The following is a 20245-nucleotide window of genomic DNA, read 5'->3' as shown; positions in this document are numbered from 1 at the left end:
GTGAAGCCGTTCTCCCAGTGAGACATCTCTATTGTTCTTCACCTCATTCCTCAGACGCTGAGGTGAAAAGTTTGCAGCACAATAACCCCTCAATTTCTGTAAATGCAAGCAGTTGTCCAAGGACAATGCTAGACTACATTACAATTCTGAACCCTGTATTAGAATGGCTCCTGCTAGTATGGCTATAGTGAGGGCTTATCAGCATTACAGTAGCAAAGCTTTTATTTTCAGGGGTTTATAAGCCTGGTTTAAAATTTCCTTATCATGGAAATATCCTATGAAAAAATCTTTTTGTCCAATAATAGACAGAGGGAAAAGGGTTTTCTGATATATAAATTTAGCCTATATCTATCTGTTGCTTGAGTGTAAGAAACACACATGGCAGTAATATTTTTAAAATTTGTGTGTATGCAACCAGGGACCACATGAACTATGCACAGATAAACATGCACTTGTTTCAACAATACTTCACACTCAGAATCATCTCTGCTGTTCTCACTGCTGTACTTGTGGTCATCTGTACACCTATGCACTCATCCAGTACAAAGCTAGGGTGCATATTGTGTGCTTTAGGACTAAGTGCTGTGACAGTGGCCACTCAGGTTTATAAGGTAATTGTCTTTAGAAACATGTAATTTTCCTGCTTATGCCATATAGTCTATCTAGCATACCAGTTCTGAATTTCGGAGACACAGAAGGGAGCTGAAGACTTATCTACTCTTTACGTCTCTGTACTAAATATCATAAATGATACTGGCCTCAAAAAATCCCCTGAGTGAAGTGCACTAAAACTGTGGCCTTCCTCACCTCTTTCCTTCTGTTACTTTAAGTCCTCTGACTAAGGCTGTTAGGTATGTGACAAAGGACAATTCAGGTGTTCCTAGAGAACTCGAAAAGTAGCAAACTATGGCACCTGGCACCTGTAATACTCCCCAACTCCTGTTAGGAATAAAAAGAGAAGTAAGAAAACTAATTGCAGAGATCTTAGAGAGATTATAGAGAAATTCTGTCAAGTTCTGCTGGATCTAGAATGATCTGGCACTGTTGCAACAGTTAACGCCATGGAAAGACCTTTCCTGCCTGTGGCACTTGGATGAGGGAAATATTAGGCTGAGCTCTATCTACTTGAGATGAGAAAAAACTGTGATGCTCTTCAGTAATACAGGAGTAGAATGTAGTATATAGTGGAATATCTGTTGAGAAAAAGGCTTCATTCTTTCATAGCTTCTTTGGCAACAGGAAAGTACTAACAGATGGACTGAAACACTGAAGTGTTTTATCTTGAACTCTAGGGAAAATAGCATTTGTACAAAATTGGAACCACTTCTACTTTGGGTGTGATTCAAAGCCCTTTGAAATCCACAGATCTTGTTTTCTGTCACCTCCCTAAAACACAAATAGTGCTATGAAGACCACTCTATTGATATCATCATTGGTCTGTTTTACTCTACCGCATTAAAATGCCATCTGTACAGTCTTAGACTGTGTGGTCTAATATATGCACACACATAAACATATTCAAATAGATTATGGACTTTGTTTTAACAAGTTCTGGGCTCTCAGAACAGTTGAACATATAGTGCATTTCACATTTTAGGAAGAGTAGCTTATGCTTTTTAAATTAAGTGGCTATCCCAGGGAAGGCCACCCAGTGCAAACAGGAAAATAGAGAATATCAAACCCATTGAGTATTTGGGATCTACAGTAACAGCATTTCAAGACTCCAAGTTTATATTATTGCATGAGAAAACAATGGCTGTCTATGAAACTACTGGAGAAAGGTAAGAGGGTTTTCTGGGACCATTTCAGAGGATATGGGTACATGTAACAAAAAGGAAGACAGCTAAAATTCCATCAGCTGTCCTGGTGGATGTTGAAGGTAGATGAGCAGTATGGAAGAAATTAAATCCACAAGCTCTCCTGCATTGAAATCTGTTTTTTCCTACTGAAGGGAATACTTCTCCCACTTTTGAACTCTTCTGAAAATCCTGTGTGAGTTTGTTGTTGAGTGAAAATATGCTGTGGTTTTAATAGTTAGGGGAAAGAGCTGCTGCAGAGAAATCAGTGCACCCTGAAGGAGAAACCAAATTTCTGTTGCACAGAGTTCTGCCACGGGAGGGATTACAGGGGGATGATTTCCCCAGTCAGACAGGAGGAGAAATAGCTGGCTGAGGAAGTCCAATGGAAAGTAAATTGGATAAGAAAGGCAGGACAAAACATTGATAATGGAAAATGGAGTGGAGCTCAGTGGGAAAAAAAAGAAGAATAATTTGTTTATGGGAGGCATTTTAATTTTATAGTATCAGATGAAAGTAAAATGAGTTTGGAAGGAAGAAAGGAACTTCATGGGGACACAAGTCTCAGAGCACAAGGGGAAGCCAGTGATTTCCACAAAGAGAACATATGGCGGAAAAGTTAAAGAAATGAGCAGAGCGATGCATTACAGAAGAGGAAAATGAAATGGAAAAAGGGAGGAATAATGATGTAGAATTGAATGAAGAGAAAACGAAGACAAAAGAGAATACAAATAGGATTGGACAATACAAAGGAATCATACAGAAGGGACAGGAAGAATAGAGATGAATCTTGCAGTCCTTGCTTAGACAGAACTTACTTTAAAATATCTTTTATTTGGCAATAGCTGTTACATTTTGTCTTTAAAATAATTAGCACTTGTTGCTGGTTAGGGATGAAGGGGTGATTATGACAGAAAAGGGAAAAGTTATAAAGAAGACAATAACCTAAAGGAAAAAAAAGGACAGGAAATTAAAAAAAAGAAAGAGAAATTAAAAAGTAAGGAAATGCACTTTTTTGAAATTAAGAAACACATTAAAGAAAAAAAAGCAAAATCAGACAGAAAATATTACTACAATGAAAAGTAAAAGGAATAAACCCAAGGAACATGGAACACTAAAGTTAACAAAGAGAGTTCCTATGACATTCTCATTGTACTTTAATAATTTCTCTGATGTGAGGCAATGTCTTGTAAAAGAGTTAGTCTCTTTGCAGCCAGTGTGCAGAACCTTGCCCCAAATAATTATTTGCTGAAGTTAGGATGCTCTATGCAATTTGATTAACTGAAAAAGTCTGACTAGTTTTACATGAACTTTGCTATATTTAGCAATTATTTCTGGAATATAGCAAATCTCTGCCAAGGTACTCAACTCCAGAACCTCTGCCAGAGGTCTGGACTTCCTTTGTAAGGAATGAGGAAAAGGAAAGAATATTCCTACCTCAGGAGGGATAAAAAAATCAAAGATAGGTTCAGGAGGCCACAAATTGTTTCATGCTGCCCTCGTGCCTCAGGATTTCTCTCAGAAACACTAACCCATTTCCCGCCTCATCCCACTGAAAGACTTTAAATGGACTTTCAGACACTGGATTTCAATTGTAGGCTTTTCATACAAAGTTCTGCAGCCAGTGTGGGAGCTGGGATGTTAAGAAGGCCACAGGCTTGACAAAGATGCGCTCCTGCCCTTCAGGGATCTGCATCTAGAAACTGAACATGTTCTGTAAAGAAGCAAAACAAGGATGACTTTCTGTCTATATCCTCATGTGCAGCCACAGTTTTGTGCAAATGGCTTTTCAGTCACATGAAACAATTGTCAAACTCATGAAGGTCATTTAATACTATTTGGTGAAACAGTATTGCCGAGAAGGAAAAGCTATAAAGGATCTTGTCTGATTTTCATGTTTCATTACACAGGTGGTTTGATCTTTCCTTACTGAACTGCCCATATTTTCCTCTTTCTTGTAGGCTCTTTCCACATTAATAGAAAACAGAAGGTAGCTCTCTTGTGCCCTGCAACATCGTCCCTGATGTGGCAGCTCAAGCAGGCTTAGGCATGCAGTATTAACTCCAGTTTATGGTTGGCTACATGCTCTCAGAAGCATGCTGGACAATCTTTAAGGATAATTGAGATGATCGGTTTGCTTCTATCTGTGTAAGGTTGCTATATGAATGGCAGAAGTGAGTTGATCTGCTCCTCACGCTACTCATTCTGTTAGTCTTGAATAGCAGACACTGGATGAAGCTAGAAGCATAAACTCAAAACAACTCCACAAGTTTTTATTTATGTGTAACTATGTTTAACATGTAATTTTTTCCAGGAAAATCCTATCAATAACATTTTCTTTTGGAATACTCTTAAGATCTGAATTCCAGTGAGTTAATTTCCTAGTACAACTCCTTTGTCGGTCTGACTGTATGAAAAGTTTCCTATGCCTGTAGCTCTGGCCTGCTTTATGATAGAACTGCAGTAAGGACAGGGAGACTGACTTGACGCTCTTCTTTGTGATTATTTTTCACACTCCTCTGATGGCTTCTGGGAAGCATGGGAGTGGCGTCAGCAGGATTTGGATTCAGAGGGGGCAAAAATTAATCTTGAGTCTTAAGAAAAAGATGATAGAAGGAAAAAACCAAACTGGAAGACTATTAAAGAGCAGGGATCAGAGTTTGGAGTGGAGGGAGAGAGGGCCTGACTGTGCAGAGTAGTACCACTCACTGTGGTAGAGGAAAGAAAATAGGGAAGAAGAGGTGGCACTAGTGATAAAACAGGATAAAGGAGGATAGAAGCTACCTAATAAAAAGGCTGGTAAAAGAGTACAGATATGGTCTGGAGACAGTGACTGAGTGAGAACTGAAATGGAAAGAGAAGTTGGGTAATGATGGACTGTGAGGAAAGGACTGAAGGGAGAAAACTAAAGGAACAAAAGCATGGAGGCAAAGGGAGAGCGGATTGCGTGGAGAACAGTGTGAAGAATTAATGGCACTAGAACAAGACAAGTAGTGGATGGAGTCAAGCCTGAGAGGATCAAATAAAAGTCGTATGTTCGTTAATGTATCTCCCAGTTGTGCCCAAATTGATATTCCTGTGCCTCATACTGCTCTGCTCTCAGCCAAATCCATAAGCACAGCATGTTTATTTTAGAGCAGAACCAACAAGATGATAACAGAACTATCAGCTTTTCCATCCATTCAACACATATTCTATTTCCAGCTATGAACATAAATATTATCTCACCATATGACTGATGTACATTACTGTTCTGCTTTTGTAAAAACCTTGAAATTTATCCAAGCAAAAAAAGGGGCTAAAAGAACATCCTTAGAGCTGCAAAAATTAACACTCAGAAGCTACAAAATGCTGGAATTACAGCAGCCCACAACACAGTGTAGCATAGTCTTTGAGCCGTGGATTATCATTTCTTTTTCATGTGCCTTGTTCAGTGAACAGGATGAACTGTCCTTCATTGCAGACAAACTGATTGATGTATTGCCTTTTTACTTGTTCAGTGTGTGGCCCCAGACCTCTATTAAAGTTCTTCACTAAAGACATCTCCTCTTGAGCTCTTCTGTTTTTTTAAAAACCTTAATTTATTTTCTTGTGTTTCTACAAGATGAGGGTATTCCCCTTCTCATTCACAGAGAAGTAGACAGATATTAAGGGAAGAAGCATTTTTGGGTTACCCAGTCTAGGTCAAGTAGGAAATGATTTTTTAGACTGTGTCTTCAAATGGTTCTTGATACAGTTCCACAATGAAAGTGCACTTAAAATTGCAACTGTGACTACCAGATTCTTCTGTAAATTAAAGTCCAGATTCTCAAGCTGAATATTGAGGGAGCACTTGTGAAAAATCTCTTTTAAGTGATTTGCCCGCTGTTGCACTGGAATTACATAGCAGACAGAAGGCTTCAGCTCCTCAGTCCTCCATTGCCTCAGGCAAGACCATCCTTCACTCCTCTACAGCTTCCTACCTGAAATGTTATGCAAACTGGGGAACAGATTAGTGAATCAGATAAACCCTGGGACAAAAGCCCACCTGTTGCACTAGTAATTCTGATACATCCCTAGGACAATTACACTGGGAATGCATTTAAAGAAGGATGAGCAAAAAAATCATGATTGCTTGATTTTACGCACAACAATATATTGGTATAATGAAATACACGTTCTAATAGGAATTGCATACAGTTGAACAAATAACTATTTTTCGAGCATCTCCTAACTTTTGATGGATTTATCCTGTAAACTTAAAAGGGCTTCCTCTATGTTGCATTTATTTTAAATTAGAATGTCCACAAGAGGAGCTGTTCTGGACTAGCTATTGAAAAATAACTCATTCTGCACCAGCTATGTTACCCAATTTTCCCACATGGGCTAGGATAAATTTTATGTATTTGTAATGTAAAACCTCTTCTTTGTCTTCCTCCTACAAGCATGTCTACATGAGAAAATTTACTACTGACAGAGCAATAGCAGTATATTTATATCACTATAATTATATCTGTATCTATATGCAGATATTTTCATTCCAGAATAAAAGTATTCCCGCTGGGAGTTATATCAGCATAATTTTACCACTATAGCCCTACTAGTAATTTCCCCATGTAAAAGATCTCTGAAAAAATCTAACCAAGATTTTTTCACATCTCTCCTTGCATGACAGTTTCTCTAAGCCCTTCATAAGCTTGCATCAGTTGCATATTTTACATTACCAGTATGGCATAAGCTATAGTGTTTGTTTACTTAGAATATATACATGGAGTATCATAGAACAAGATCATCCAAATCACTTGGATTTTTGCAGATGTGCAAAAACTGTTAATGCTTCTTATGTATACTGTCAGCCTGTGGTTTTTGCTATGTGAACACCAAGTTAGTGCTGAAAAGGTAATAGCAAAGACTCTGAACAGTGAGATCTGGATAAAGGGCTGTTCAGGTCAGCTGTTATATTCCTAACACTGGAACTCAGTTATTTCACTGCAGTGTGCTTCTCTCTTCTCCCCTACGTGTTCCAGTTCATTCTTGTTTAAATGTTGCAAGCTTTTTCTGGCAAGAAAAGTCTCTCACTCTAGATTTGCATAGTATTAGGGTTTGTAAAATGGTTTGCTATATCAACCAAGCAAACAAACAAGCAGCTTGACCAAAAGTAGGAGTACCTGTTTGCCCACCAAATTCTGAGAAATGTAATTCATTATACTGACTGATTCAAACATGTGTAATTTCCAAAAAATGTAAACTACATTTCAGTTACAATAATTGCCCTCATGAGTCAATTAATGGCATTTTAATGACCATTTTCAGCATCGATTAAGATTTTTAAAGGCATGTTTACCTTAAGCCCCATCCATGACAGCACTTAGTAATTCTCACTGGTGAGAGTCAGTCTATTTAGCAATATACAATCTACTATAAATAAAAAAAACAAAAGGAGGGAGAGCAGATTGGGAAACTCAGCAGTGAGGAGAACAAACAGAGGGGAGAACTAAGGAGAGCCAGGGAGCAATACTTACTGCTGACTAACTGGCCAACACTCAAAGCTGAAGAGGAGGAGGATGAGGAGGAAGAAGAGGAAGCCTGACGCACTGGGCTTTGAGACATAGATGCTTGACTGTGAGCCAAATGCAGGAGATTGGATTGTGAGGCTGCTTGTCCCACTTGCGTCTGGGAGGGCTGATGGAGCTATATGTTAAAATGTAAAAATAGGTATTTAGAAAGTGAAGCAGTAATAGAAAACTTTCAATGCACCATCTCACCCATCTACTTCTGGGGAACAAATCACATAGGAGCATTAAACACCATGGGCTTTGTTCATGTTACAGTGTTACAGTAGGAGGAATCTGAGCTGTTTTGAGTATTTTCTTTCCAGTTTTACCTGGTTTAACTGGATACTTAATCTAATTAGAAGCTAAATACTTTTTTTGAAATGGGTGATAAGAGACCTATGACATTCACAGCAAGATTCTGATTTAGTAAATACATATCCTTACCTGTTTTCTGACTCATGAAACCAGACTTTTATTCCCTACATGGATTCTCATAGAAATCAGGATTGTTTCACAGAGATCCTTTCATACTGCAGGACCAGGGCCAGGAAGAGTGGGAATGGGGAAAAGGACATAAACCGAGCCAAAATCCCTTTCCTACAGGAAGCAATGATTTGTTTTATGAAGATCTAGCAAACAAACAAGAATCATGCAAACGGATAAGTCATCCAATACTAAAACACACAGGGAAACTTCTGGGCCCCATTCACATCAGGATTGTATCCAGTAAGACACGTCTAAAAAGTCTAGTGAGTATGGTAGATGCAAATGATACACTGTGATACATGAATCTGACTTTCTAAAAGTTTTTTAAACAAATATTACAAGAGTGTATTCTTTGTTTTTTCACTAGGGGAGTGGAAAGAACCATGAATCCATTCTGCCTATGGTATGATTTCATGTGGGGTTGAAATCTAGGAACATTCTTTGGTACTGATTTTCACATAAAACTCAGAAAATTCAAAGGGCAGTCTCTCTACAGAATGAAGGCACACAATGGACTTTACAGTTTTGAATTGTGTTCTAGTAATCCAGTACAGCCTTTTCAGAGCGTAAGAATACAATAATACAGTACCGATACACTCTGGTGACTGCTGCTTATTATACCTTTATTTTATGTTGATTCTTGATACTGATCAAAAAAGATAGTATAAATATTCTAAAAAGGCTTCACCTCACTGCAGCTGTTATCTGCATTTTCTACAAGGGGAAAAGATAAAGACCTATTTGGCCTTGCTTGAAGTCGGTAATTAAAATCTACTTCTTGATTGCTAAGGAGTATGAATTTTTCTCTTTTGATATCTAACTGAAAAAACTACTTTCGAAAAGGAGCTACATTCATTAGTAACACTCAAATTATATGCATTATCCTCCCAGCACACACAGAAATGTCTGATGCTAAGTAGACAACAAATTGTATAACACTATAGATAAAGGTATCTGTTCAGATTCAAGATGACACTTTCTGTGGAATATGTATGAACTATTTTAATGACAATATTCCTTTTAGAGCCTGTTTAAGAATGGAAAAAATTTCAACTTCTTTTTCCACCTTCTACATGGCATAATATAACAGAAAATGAAGGAAGAAACTTTGATTTAACCTGTAATAATAATAATGATAATTATTTATCTGACCACTTTTAGTGTATTCTGACTTCCTTGTGGATTAATAAAAAAAAGCATCTTTTTATATCAAGGATTTTTTTTATCAAGTACATTTTAAAAAATACAACATGCCACTTTATCAAGGGGATAACAGTTGAGAAGCTGATTAAAAGGCTTCCAGTTTTCAGACTCATGCAAGCAGTGAGAATCTTTAAAAAAATTCTCTAAGGGCTGAATTTTATCGACAGAGAATTCCCAACCCAGAATGTCTACTTTTATAGTATCTTCTCCTAGGGAAACATCCCACTGTGATGGTTGGCCTCTTCTGAGCACTGCAGAAGTGGACTGCCTACCCATCCATTATACTCATATCACATCCAGACTGCAGCTTTCAGAAACAAGCAGGTGTTTGGGGTCTGGGTCTGTTTTCTGAGGGAATCTCTGGTGAAACTAAAGATTTCAGCACAGGCAAGGGAAGATAAGTACTGTATTTAGATCAGTTAGATGCTTTCACTCTATCTGGAACAGTCTAAGAGATGTTAGAGCTTATCTGTGAGGATGGAGGAGCAAATACAGCAGCTATCTTTAAAGAGAAAGATCTGCAAAATTATAGTCCAGTCAACTGAACTTCAACCATGGAAAAGTACTGAAGAAAATAATCAAACAATTTGTAAGCACCCGCAAGAAAACAAGGTAGCAACAGACAACATGGATTGTTAGGAACAAACTGTGTCAAACCAATCTGATCTCCCTCTAAGACAGGGTAATTGGCCTTGCAGACAGGGAAAAAGCAGTAGGTGGTTTGACTTTACAAGTGTCTCGACACTCCCTCATGTGACATTCTTTATAACCTAAGGAAGCATAGTTTAGGTGAAATTGCTGCAGAATGAATGCCGAAGTATTTGGAGAACAAAACTGAGGATGAGATATCTGTGGAAACAGAAGTGTGCATGCATGGTGCTTCACAGAAGTCTGTCCTCATTCTGCACTACTCAATATTTTCTTAAAGACATGGTTGATTGAACAGAGAATACTAAATTTACGCGCTGATGACACGCTGGGAGGAAATTTTGACAGGTTTTGGACTACAGGATTAGGAATCAAAATGTTTCTGTGCATTTGAACATGCTGTCTGCAATCCTGTGGTGTTGCAAAAGTAAAGGCAGTTCCCATGCCAAGCCATGTGAGTGGGAGTAGATGTTGGTAGTGCATGTGAAGTGCACCTTCTTTTCTACTGAGCCTTGGAAAGACCTCTGCAGAGGGGGATGCCATGTCCACAGCTAGGTTCCAGACTTCAGAAAAATCTATTTAACTAAGTAGAGTTAAATAATTAGAATGGCTGAAGGCTTGGGAGTTAACTGAGGCTTGTGATGACACCTGTAATGAACTGGTCATGTTTAATCTAAAGGAGGGATGACCAAGAGGGATGTGATGCCTGCTTTGAATACAGACATAGCTAATGAAAAGAGGAGATAATTATTTTGTCTTACATTTTATAATGGAGAGAATGAGGCCTAGTTATCTGGAAGGTTCAAATTAGATGTTGGGAAAAGCTATCTAACATGGCAGTGAAACACTGGCATAGATTACTGGTGGAATCTGTGGGTTTCTATGACAGTGTGGTCAGGACCAAATTAGCTAAAAACTGGAATAGATACTCCAACAGATTAGACTGGATAATCTCTTGAACCTTGACCTTCCACACATAATTTTTTTTATGATTCTACACCATTTCCCATCAGCATTTCTCAGGGAGATAGCAAATACAACATTTTCCAGCTATGTTACACATACAGTCACTGAACATTTCAACTATTGAGCATGTGCACAATAAATCAAAAGCCTCCATGAAGCTCTAGAATGAGAAGACACTGCATTTTTCAGCTCTGCATGCAAGGCATGCACTCAGTCAGCACAACAGATCACGTGCACAATATGATGGTTGGGTCTAGGAAGTGTTTGAGTCTCTGCACATGTTTTGTACAATGCATGTATTTTTAAAATAACTGGAATACCCAGAAGCTTGGCAACTTTGTTGCTGAAGGTCCAGAAATATTTAAACAAATACAAGAAATCTCAAAATTTAGCTGGGCAGAAGGAAAATGGCTAGTGAAGTTTGGATTCACAGTAGCCCTAGATGTGACAGCAACATATAAGGGATATTTACAGGTTGGTTTCTAACTCGCTGCTTGTGAGGGATAAGCGAGCAATGGGGTTGAAGAGGCAGAAGAGTCACCTTAAGGCCTGACCAGAGACTGAGGGAGGATTCCATCTTTAACTCCCTACGTAATTTCCAGCACCACCTCTGCTTTACAGACATGATGGTTGAGCTGTAAATGTCCTGCTTAAAAGACAATTATAGTTATCTATGGCATGAAATTGCATCAAAATACTCTCTCTTTTCATCCACTATAATTTCTACTCCAGAAATAGCCTTGAGGAGAGGCAACGATTAGATTATGAATTAGATTCTAGATGACAGAATCAATTTGAACTTGCAATAGCAGACTTTTCCCAATTTTGGACACATATATATGATATGAATTATATTTATGACTGTTGTGCATTTTCCATTTAAAGACAGAAGGAGGCACAGAAATTACAGAAGCAGTTGCTGTAAGTGCCATTCTGTGTAGGTGGATATAGTAGAAATGCCAGAATGATGACTGTATGCAACAGTGATCAGTATCTGGCAGCAATACGTGTATGCACGCTGCAGTTAGAGGAATGAAGTGAACATGAGAAGTGGAAAGTGCATCATAATACTTTATAAGAATAAACTGAAAACTGCAAAGGGCCTTATTCATATTTCTTTTACATGAGATTTACATGTTGCTGTCAATGGTGAAGGTAGTATTAACTGATAATTGCAGAGGTAAAGAATGAATTAGGTCTGTAAGACTGAATTTTCTTCTTAAATTATACATGTAGGATATTCCTATGCCTGGGATGGTTGACTGGAGTTCTGTATTAAAGAGATCAGAGATGATGTTCTCTGCATCCAGAAAGCTGTGCATTAGTGATAGTGTAACACAGTATTTTGCATAAAATAGGGAAGAGGAAGAAACTAACAGGAAATCTAGAAAACTTTTGACAGAATATTGCCCTGTATCATAACAGAGCTGCTACTTGGTTTTACAGAGAGTCTGGACAAACAGCAAGGGGAAAATATGGACTTAATGGAAAGGAGAAGAAAATAATGAGCTTAGATTGCAGTAAGGGAAGCTAGGGTCAGGCATCAGGAAGACCTTTTGAATGCTAAGGAAAGGGGCCTAGGTTGCCTAGGGATGTCAGGGAACCTCCATCACGGAAGATTTTTAAGAACAAGCTAGACAAACATCTGTCAAGAATGATATAGGGACAGCTGATCCTGCCTAGGGGGAGGAGATGGACTACATGACCTCTTCAGGTCCTTTCCAGTCCTATTTTTCTATGATTCAGTGAAAAGGAAATCTGAGAAATGAGGAAACACAACAAATTAGAGAAGACAGAGGTGAAAAAGACAAGTATAACAAAAAGGGCAGAAGAGATGAAACTAAGAGGAATGGTACAAAGAGCAAGAAATACATTTTAAGCAACCCCCTTTATATTATAAATAAAGATTTTCAATTTTTTCTGATGTCACCTAGTTCATCCTGGCAAATACGGACATTAACTGTAGTAAAGATTAAAGTCCATGGAAGGTCTGAAAAACAAATATCTTGATATAAAATGACACTCCCAAACACTTTGAAATTCCATGACAATGTAGTAGTAGTTTAAGTGTTTCATTCTTCTATTTTTCCTGCGAATGGAGTCCTCTGCTCTGTATACGTTCCCTAAAATGTTTCCTAGAATACATTTGATTTTGAGAAAGAGTAATGGTGTGCTGAGGACACTGCAGGATTCAAGAGCACCATGGCAGATGAAGTCTGTTTTCAAACCTACTCACACTGCACAAGCAGGCATGGGCTTCGAACGGGTTTCCTTAAATCTTCTAACAAGTGGAAAGAACAAGTTAATACACATATCCCCATCATTCTTGCCAAATCCCTTTCACAGTCAGCTCTGCCAGAGTATTTCACAAATACTGCATCCCATCACCCTAATTTAGATTACTCAAATAAATTCAAGTAAGTGCATATATGAATCTAAATATGGAAGGTATTTGATACTTAATAAGCATCCTCTTTCTCAGTATAGTACAATATAGTATAGTACATATAGTATAAAATATGTCTATACACACTGCTTAGACTGACAGAATAGGTACATTTGGAAACTAATATAAAAGGTCCTTAGATTCACACTGGCTGTGCGCATACTCCGCCCAAAATGACGAGTGTACTGTGGACATAACTGGGGGCAGGACTTTGACAGCATCTGCTGAAGTTCTTTCAAAGCCTTTCTATAGAACCACAGCTACTTTCAAAACACACTGTAGTTGAAGGTCTTTAAACTTGCTAAATGAGGTTGAGAATATAGCTAGACTTATGTAAAAGATATAATTTTATATGCAAATCAGGCACAGAAGTAATTTTTTTTACCCCTTTCAGGAAGGATATAATGTCAATATAAGAACAGTATTATTGACAATACATTAATGACTAATTATAAATTATTTATCAATTAATATTATTAATAATGTAAATATTACAAGAGTATTATAGTAACAGTTTTAAATGTGTAAGTGCATAATTCAAAGGTAACCCGCATATTCCTACAGTGAACAGCATTTTATGCTTCCTATGCCTCAGTTGCTTAGAATGACACAGGTAATGTAGCAATGTCTTCCTATTCCCAAAGGTTTGGTGCAGTTATATGGACTTTTTTAAAGATATCCTTCTCCTACAAGTGCTGATGCCACAAAGAAAACTGGTCAGGAAGAGACAGAAGTTACAAGTCAAGTGTTGTGCTGTGGCATGGAAAGTCTGATGTAGTCCCTTGTACTAGTAAATAGTCTAGTAATCTTGACTTTCAAAGATCTAGTAATTTATCCATAGATGACATAGAATTATGCAATGATGATGGTAAAGGAAAAGAGACAGAAGCGAGAAAAATTGTCACCCTCATCACTGAAAGTCATATAAAAAGCAAAAGAAAAACAAAGTTGGATTGAGACAACACAGTTTAGTGACTATATTGAAACATAGAGAAAGAAGAGTGCATTTTTCATAAAGCAAGACATCATCAAAGCTATAGGAGTATTGCAGAGAGGAAATGATTGAGAGCTGGTTAGATTTTAATGGGAGAGAATAACAAAGGAGTTGTGATAACAAGATGGTAGGGTGTTGTTACGATTCGATTTAAACCCAGAAAAGCAAAGCAAGCTAAGTCTCTGAGCATAAACTGGAAAGAACTTAGAAGGTTCAAAATATCCCCAGAAACAAGATTAAAACCAAACGAGGTTAGATGTTGTTGCCAAAAATTGATGTATTTTATTTAATAGTAGAGAGGTAAAGAGAAGGGAAGAGAAAAGAGAGAAAGAAACAGAAAAAAGAAGTGTGGGTGGGGGGTGGGGGAAGAGGGAGAGGTGACAGGGGTTAGGTGGAAGCATATCACCCATCCAAGGGTCCCAACGACGTCTCGTTGCTCCCTTCCATCTGGTCTTCTGGTGGTGAGGGTCCCCCATCACCACTGTGGCCACGCCGCTACATGCTGCCACACCACACACCGCCACACGCCAAAGAGTACAGAACTCCGTGGATTAATATACACTTTGGGCCAGGTGGGAATGCCCACGTGTCTTTCTTGCAGGGGCCAGCTTGACACTGTCCCTTGCAACACTGAGGGTCTGTTGCATCATCTCTGGTGCAGGGTCTGGGGACCGCTTTGAGGGGGGCCCTGTGATGGGCCATGTCACCCCCTTCTGCTGTGGATAAACTTCCTCCCCCCTGGTGAGGACCCCTCAGCTGGGCTCCTCTGCACAGGGGAGGATGGACAGTCTCTGCACCTCTCACCAGAAGCGTTTCCAACACACACCCAAAGCCTCTCCTCCCTCCCACCCTTTGGTGGAGGGTGTGTTCGAGCCTGGCAGCTGATAGCCCTGGGGCTGTGGTCTCCACCCTGGAGGTGTTAAGCCTGTGCTTTGTGAATGTCCCCAGCCCTGAGTTGTTACTTTATCTTATGTTCATCAGGGAGCAGTGTAAGGCCTCAGTCAGGGCCCCATTCAGGGTGCGGTAGTCTTCTCTGCAGCTTTTGGAATACAGTTTAAAAAGTTTAAAAAGTCCTTTAAGAAAATGTTTAAGTCATAAAACATAATATTTCAGTCTCTGACAGATGTTTGTGGCAGGTTGAGATTGAAGAAAGAGAACATCTAACAAGAAATTTGGCAAGCAGATATACAAGAATCACCACAGACTCATCTGAGAGCTATCTATGTCTTTTCAACAGTTAATCTGGAGCATGATAGCCAATGACAACAAAGATGGGGAACTGAAAATGTAGTAAAATGCTGCCTAGTAGCTCATTTTACTCTGTTAGAATTGGCAGAAGCCCAAAGCTGGTAGTGCTCGATGACATGATGAAGTATGAAAAGTTCTGGCAGGCATTGTAGATAAAATAAGACTAAGGACAACTGGGACTACAGTCCCGATTTAATGAAGCTAGTATGTAGAAAGAGAGCCAGGAAAGACTGAGAAGGGAACCTGCTTTATGAGGTATGCCAGAGAACAATAGAATGTCCAGAAGTTGCTACTGTATGGACAAGAAAATAGTTATGAAAACACCAATTATTAGGAAAGCTGTTTAGGGAATTCATAAAGAAGAATGTGTTCGAACCCCAGTCATCACTGGCAGCTGGACTCTTCTTGGTCAATTTCGCTCACCTTAGAACAAATTGACAATTCTAAAATAGCTATCCTAGCCCTCTCTCATGTCAGTGGAAACAATAGATATGTTAAGATACCTACCAGAGATCAACCTATCCAAAATTTTTTCTATTTTGACATCTTGAGTTTTCCACTGGACATGCATATGTCTCCTTGTCTATGTCTATACAGGAAATCCAGTTAACTAGCTCCTCTGTGATACCGGATACCTAACTCCCCTATGACTAATTTAAGCAAGGTGAACCCTTTCCTAAATTTCGTAAGACTGCAGTTCACGGTTCAAGATCTTCTGTCAGCTGTGCTGGTGTTAAGGTTGTGTTGTTAGTGATATGAAAGAACACCTTGAAACAAATTTTTCAAATCTGATAGTAAATGATAATGCTAACAAGCTTTTACAACAAATTCATCTGTTCTCAAAAACAATGTCCCTTTAACCATGCAACCTACATTTTGACAAAATTCCTCTTGAGAGGCATGGAGGAAGTGCAGAAGTTAAAGTTACAAGGTACTCTTCTATTATGGGACACAAAGAGCTTATAAAGCAAGAAACACTAAATTAGAGAACAATTTTATTATTTCTTTTTCAAGAAAGGAGACTACAGGTAGAGAACAAAGGATTTATACCAAATTTTTGAATGATTTTAGCAACCAGCAAGGAAATAGGGTGAATAATGGCAAAGTGGAATCTGCAGGAAGAACACATGAATTTCTTCAGTTAGTACAGAATAGCATGAAAAACTTACAAATCCTGTTTAGAACCTGCCAGGGGAGTATTATGACAGGTAGTAGATCAGTGCAAAGTGATTCACATCAAAAGGAACCATTTTAGTGACACACATAATAATAATAATCAGGGAAGCAAAGATGTATTATGGTGGATACATCTGCTTATTAAGTAAAACTGTTCAATGAGCAGAGATAGAAAAAGAAGGCTGTTAGGCTGTTTTGAGACAAAGAAAGAAAATAATGCTGAAAATATTATAATGTTATGTAAAACAGGGATACATCCTCACTGTGACCATGGCATTCAGTTCTGATCAAAAAATCTTGAAGAGATTAGTGTGAAAATGGCTGGGAGATGAATGGCAAAAGTTATTAATGGCAAAGAAAAACTTCTTTATGAGCAGAGATAAAATGGACGCAGACAAAAACAGGAGTGCAAACAGCTGCCTGCTTTAGAAAGCCATTGCAATTTCTAGGAGAATTCTTGGTGTGTGCACAGATGCTGCTTAGATTAGCAAAATCTTGGAAAATAGTAAAATACCTGAAGTTTTACCTACTTGGTTCAATATGGAGAGGAACAATCCCTCCTGTGGGTAGTTTAAAGAACATAAAAAACCCATCTATTTATACTTAAATACAGGAAGAACAGGACTACATCAGACTCACTTGTGTACATTGCAAAGCAACCTATTTACAGCGCAGAAAAAGAAGCACTGTTTTACACTACATGAAAGTATTCTATGAACTCATTTTCATGAGGAAACATTGAGGTTTTAGTCTTCCAAATCTGAAAAAGTTGTTTGAATAAATAACGCATGTAGTCTACATAAGTAAAGCTGACTAAAAACAATATCTGAGGCATTTAAGTCTTCAGTCATCTGGGAGAAAGTAAGCACTTGCATGCATTACTTAGCAACTGGAGCAGTTTACAAAGGTTCAATTATTGTGACTCAGCTAACAAGCAGCAGCTCACTATCATTGCTTGTAATCACCTCTTTTACTCCTGAAGTACTTAGTTTCCAAGGGAGTGACAAATTGAAAGTCAAACTAGGATTATCTGTAACTGGAACATTTTTGCTACATTATTTATTTCCTGCATTTATTTCTTCATGTCATGCTAAAATCTTTCCCATAACTTGTGTTGTAATCTTTCCCCCTGCTGAAGCTTCTTTCATCAAGTTACAAGACACCAAATGCTGTGTGACACTATTGTAAAAAACATTTTGAATTCCTGCTGAGCCCTCTGATTTGAAGCACTCACTCAGTTCTGTTGAAAATGATATTTTTAACCATATAACTTAATATGCTATCATTAGCCAAATGCTACAGTTAGTCTAAGTCTCTATCCAGGCAATAAAATAAACCCGGGATCTCCTTAAACTTCGAGCAAATCTTCTCAATTTTCAAATGATACAACAGTTTGTATAGTACTAGATCAATTGTTTTTCACGGTCCATCAGCATTATTCCTATGAAGAATCTAGGTCTCATATACCTTTTGTTCTCCCACTGAAATTCATGGCAAAATTGTCTCTGACTTCTTTCAGTAAAACCAGAAGAGCCAGTAGAGGGAGCACAAATACATAGAAATAATTTTCTGTGGCTGCTATAAAAATGTACTATTTTTTCATATAGTATTTGCACTACATTTTTCCCCCCTCCGATCAAAAATACTGTCTTGATTAAACTTCAAGAAAGGCTGATCCAAGGTAAGAAGACTGTGTTGTTTGGTGGCCCTTCTTGCAACCCCCAGGACCTCCGGATTCTGTGTAAGAAAGAGGCAGAGGCTGAACCCTGTGAAAATAGTATTGGCAAAATAATGTTTTCTACCTCCATAGCACTGCTGGGCAGACAAGCTTAATGAGGAGCATCTTTGGGTCTTGGACATAACCAGTTCTCTGCAGACTGATATTTCTGCCAGCTGATTGCTGCACATGAGCACACAAGTTGGGTGAACAAGTACAATGTGGCTAAACAGTGCTTTCTGCTTTGCACCCCTGCTCATTCAGCAAACTGCAGGTTTCAGAGTTTGTCCCTTTATGTGACCCCAGTGCCATGAGCTGTGCAGAAAATGTTACACCTCTGTGCCCTCTCTGCCCACTAACACTACTGGCAGACATTGCCTGGAAGAGGTTGCTTTGAACACAGAAGGTGTGTCGCTCTGCATGTGAGAATGTCTCAGGCAATAATACAGGTCCCTTATCCTCCTCTTTACGTCTAAATTTCTTGAGTTTCAAATGGGATCTCAGGGTTGCTATGATTTTTGAGTGCTTCCCCCATAATGGAGGAAAAGGTCCCATCCCTTCAGGGGACTGGCGCAAAAAAATACACCATCCCACACACCCCCAGGAAACCAAAAGTAAACTGCTGAGTTTCATATTCCATTGAGAGGCTTTCCTGTGGTGGAGAACATGAAGCCTGCCCTCAGATCCATCCAGCTTTGTTGAAACCACGTTTATGCAACCATTGCAAAAGCATTTGCCAGTAGTGCAAGTACACTCCCACTAAAGAAAAGAGAGTTAGATAAATGACAAGTGCTTTGGAAAATGCCTATGCTAGATACCACAGAGGATAGGATGGGAAAAAAGTAGGTAACCAATGGGATGTGAAATGTTTTCAGAACAAACAAAAAAAGTGACCTTAGAGATCCATTGATTTTCTACTTCCAAGTAAGAAGAAGAAAAAAAAAAGATAAAATCATTGGTTTGGAGTTCAGGTGGCCTGGGATTCTCAGCAGCATACAAGAAGCTGCTCCCTGTGCCTGGAGGAGTCAGCAGGAATGTCAAACAAACACTACCAGCAGAAGGAATGCTAAGCCGAATATTTAAGTGAGGGACATTTTTGTAAGTACCTCTTTGGTAATCACATTTGATGTATTTTCTGCCCTCAGTTTCCCCTCTTTCAGAGAAAAAAGGTGGGACTACAGTTTCTTGCTCTACAGATGTAGGCAAAACTAATGGATTTGGCTCTAGAGTAGTATAACAAGAACTACAGAAGTGTTTTTGGACCTCACTGGATCCATCCTTAAGTCTGTCAGCTACCTGCTACCTTATACGGAGTAATAATTTCCCCAGAATACCTTCTGTCTACCCAATTATACACAATCATATCTGCTTTTCCAGTGAGGAAATCTAATAGGATTTTCTATTTTTCCTTGTTTTCCCTGCATGTTCCAAATAATTTCAAGCCCCAGTTCACTAGGTGACCACTAAGGGACTGAACATAGGCCAGATGGGTCTCCTCTGGCTCATATTCCTATCGCATTTTGACTGCAGAAAACATCTCAGTTGGTCTTATACTGACCTTGAAAAGAAAAGAAAAAGAATAACTGGATAATCCTTGAATGTATAAATAAATTATGTAATACAACATTATTAATTACTACATATATTGTATGCAGTAATACACCAGGCAGGACTGAGTTAATTTTTGTTATTAAAAATGGTAAAGAAGTGGGGGTATTTAGAGAGGCCATGAGAGTGTCTGTGAGGAGCAGAAAATTTCTGTGTATCTGTTTTGATAATCATTCAGGCTACAGACACTTTACCTGCTGGCCTGGTTTGAGCGGCGATAGTGTTATTCCCTGGGTATTGATCACTGGGAGTATCTGGTTGCCGATGACAGTGGCGATGATCTGACCCTGGGCATTGGTCAATAACTGTGGAGTGATCGGCTGCACCTGAAGTCCCTGAGCTCCACCTGCCGCCTGGTTGGACGGGACTGGATTAGGCATCAGTGGGATTGTTCCAATAATCTGGAAGAAACAACACAGGGAG

At 38.8% G+C, this 20245-nt stretch overlaps 1 protein-coding gene across 3 annotated transcripts in view; it reads right to left on the bottom strand.

The window, feature by feature from the left end:
• POU6F2 (POU class 6 homeobox 2) overlaps window positions 1-20245 on the bottom strand; it is a 331080-nt gene that overhangs the window by 9533 nt on the left and 301302 nt on the right. For all 3 annotated transcript variants that reach the window (XM_048297089.1, XM_048297109.1, XM_048297101.1), the window contains exons 7-8: window positions 20017-20223; window positions 7298-7466 (exon numbers count right to left, since the gene is read on the bottom strand). In XM_048297089.1, coding sequence (XP_048153046.1) covers window positions 7298-7466; window positions 20017-20223 — 376 coding nt within the window. The remainder of the gene's footprint in view (window positions 1-7297; window positions 7467-20016; window positions 20224-20245) is intronic.

Source organism: Corvus hawaiiensis, chromosome 1, assembly GCF_020740725.1.
Source record: "Corvus hawaiiensis isolate bCorHaw1 chromosome 1, bCorHaw1.pri.cur, whole genome shotgun sequence".
Taxonomy (NCBI): domain Eukaryota; kingdom Metazoa; phylum Chordata; class Aves; order Passeriformes; family Corvidae; genus Corvus; species Corvus hawaiiensis.
The sequence above is the reverse complement of the archived record's forward strand: the minus strand, read 5'-3'. Positions and strand labels throughout refer to the sequence as shown.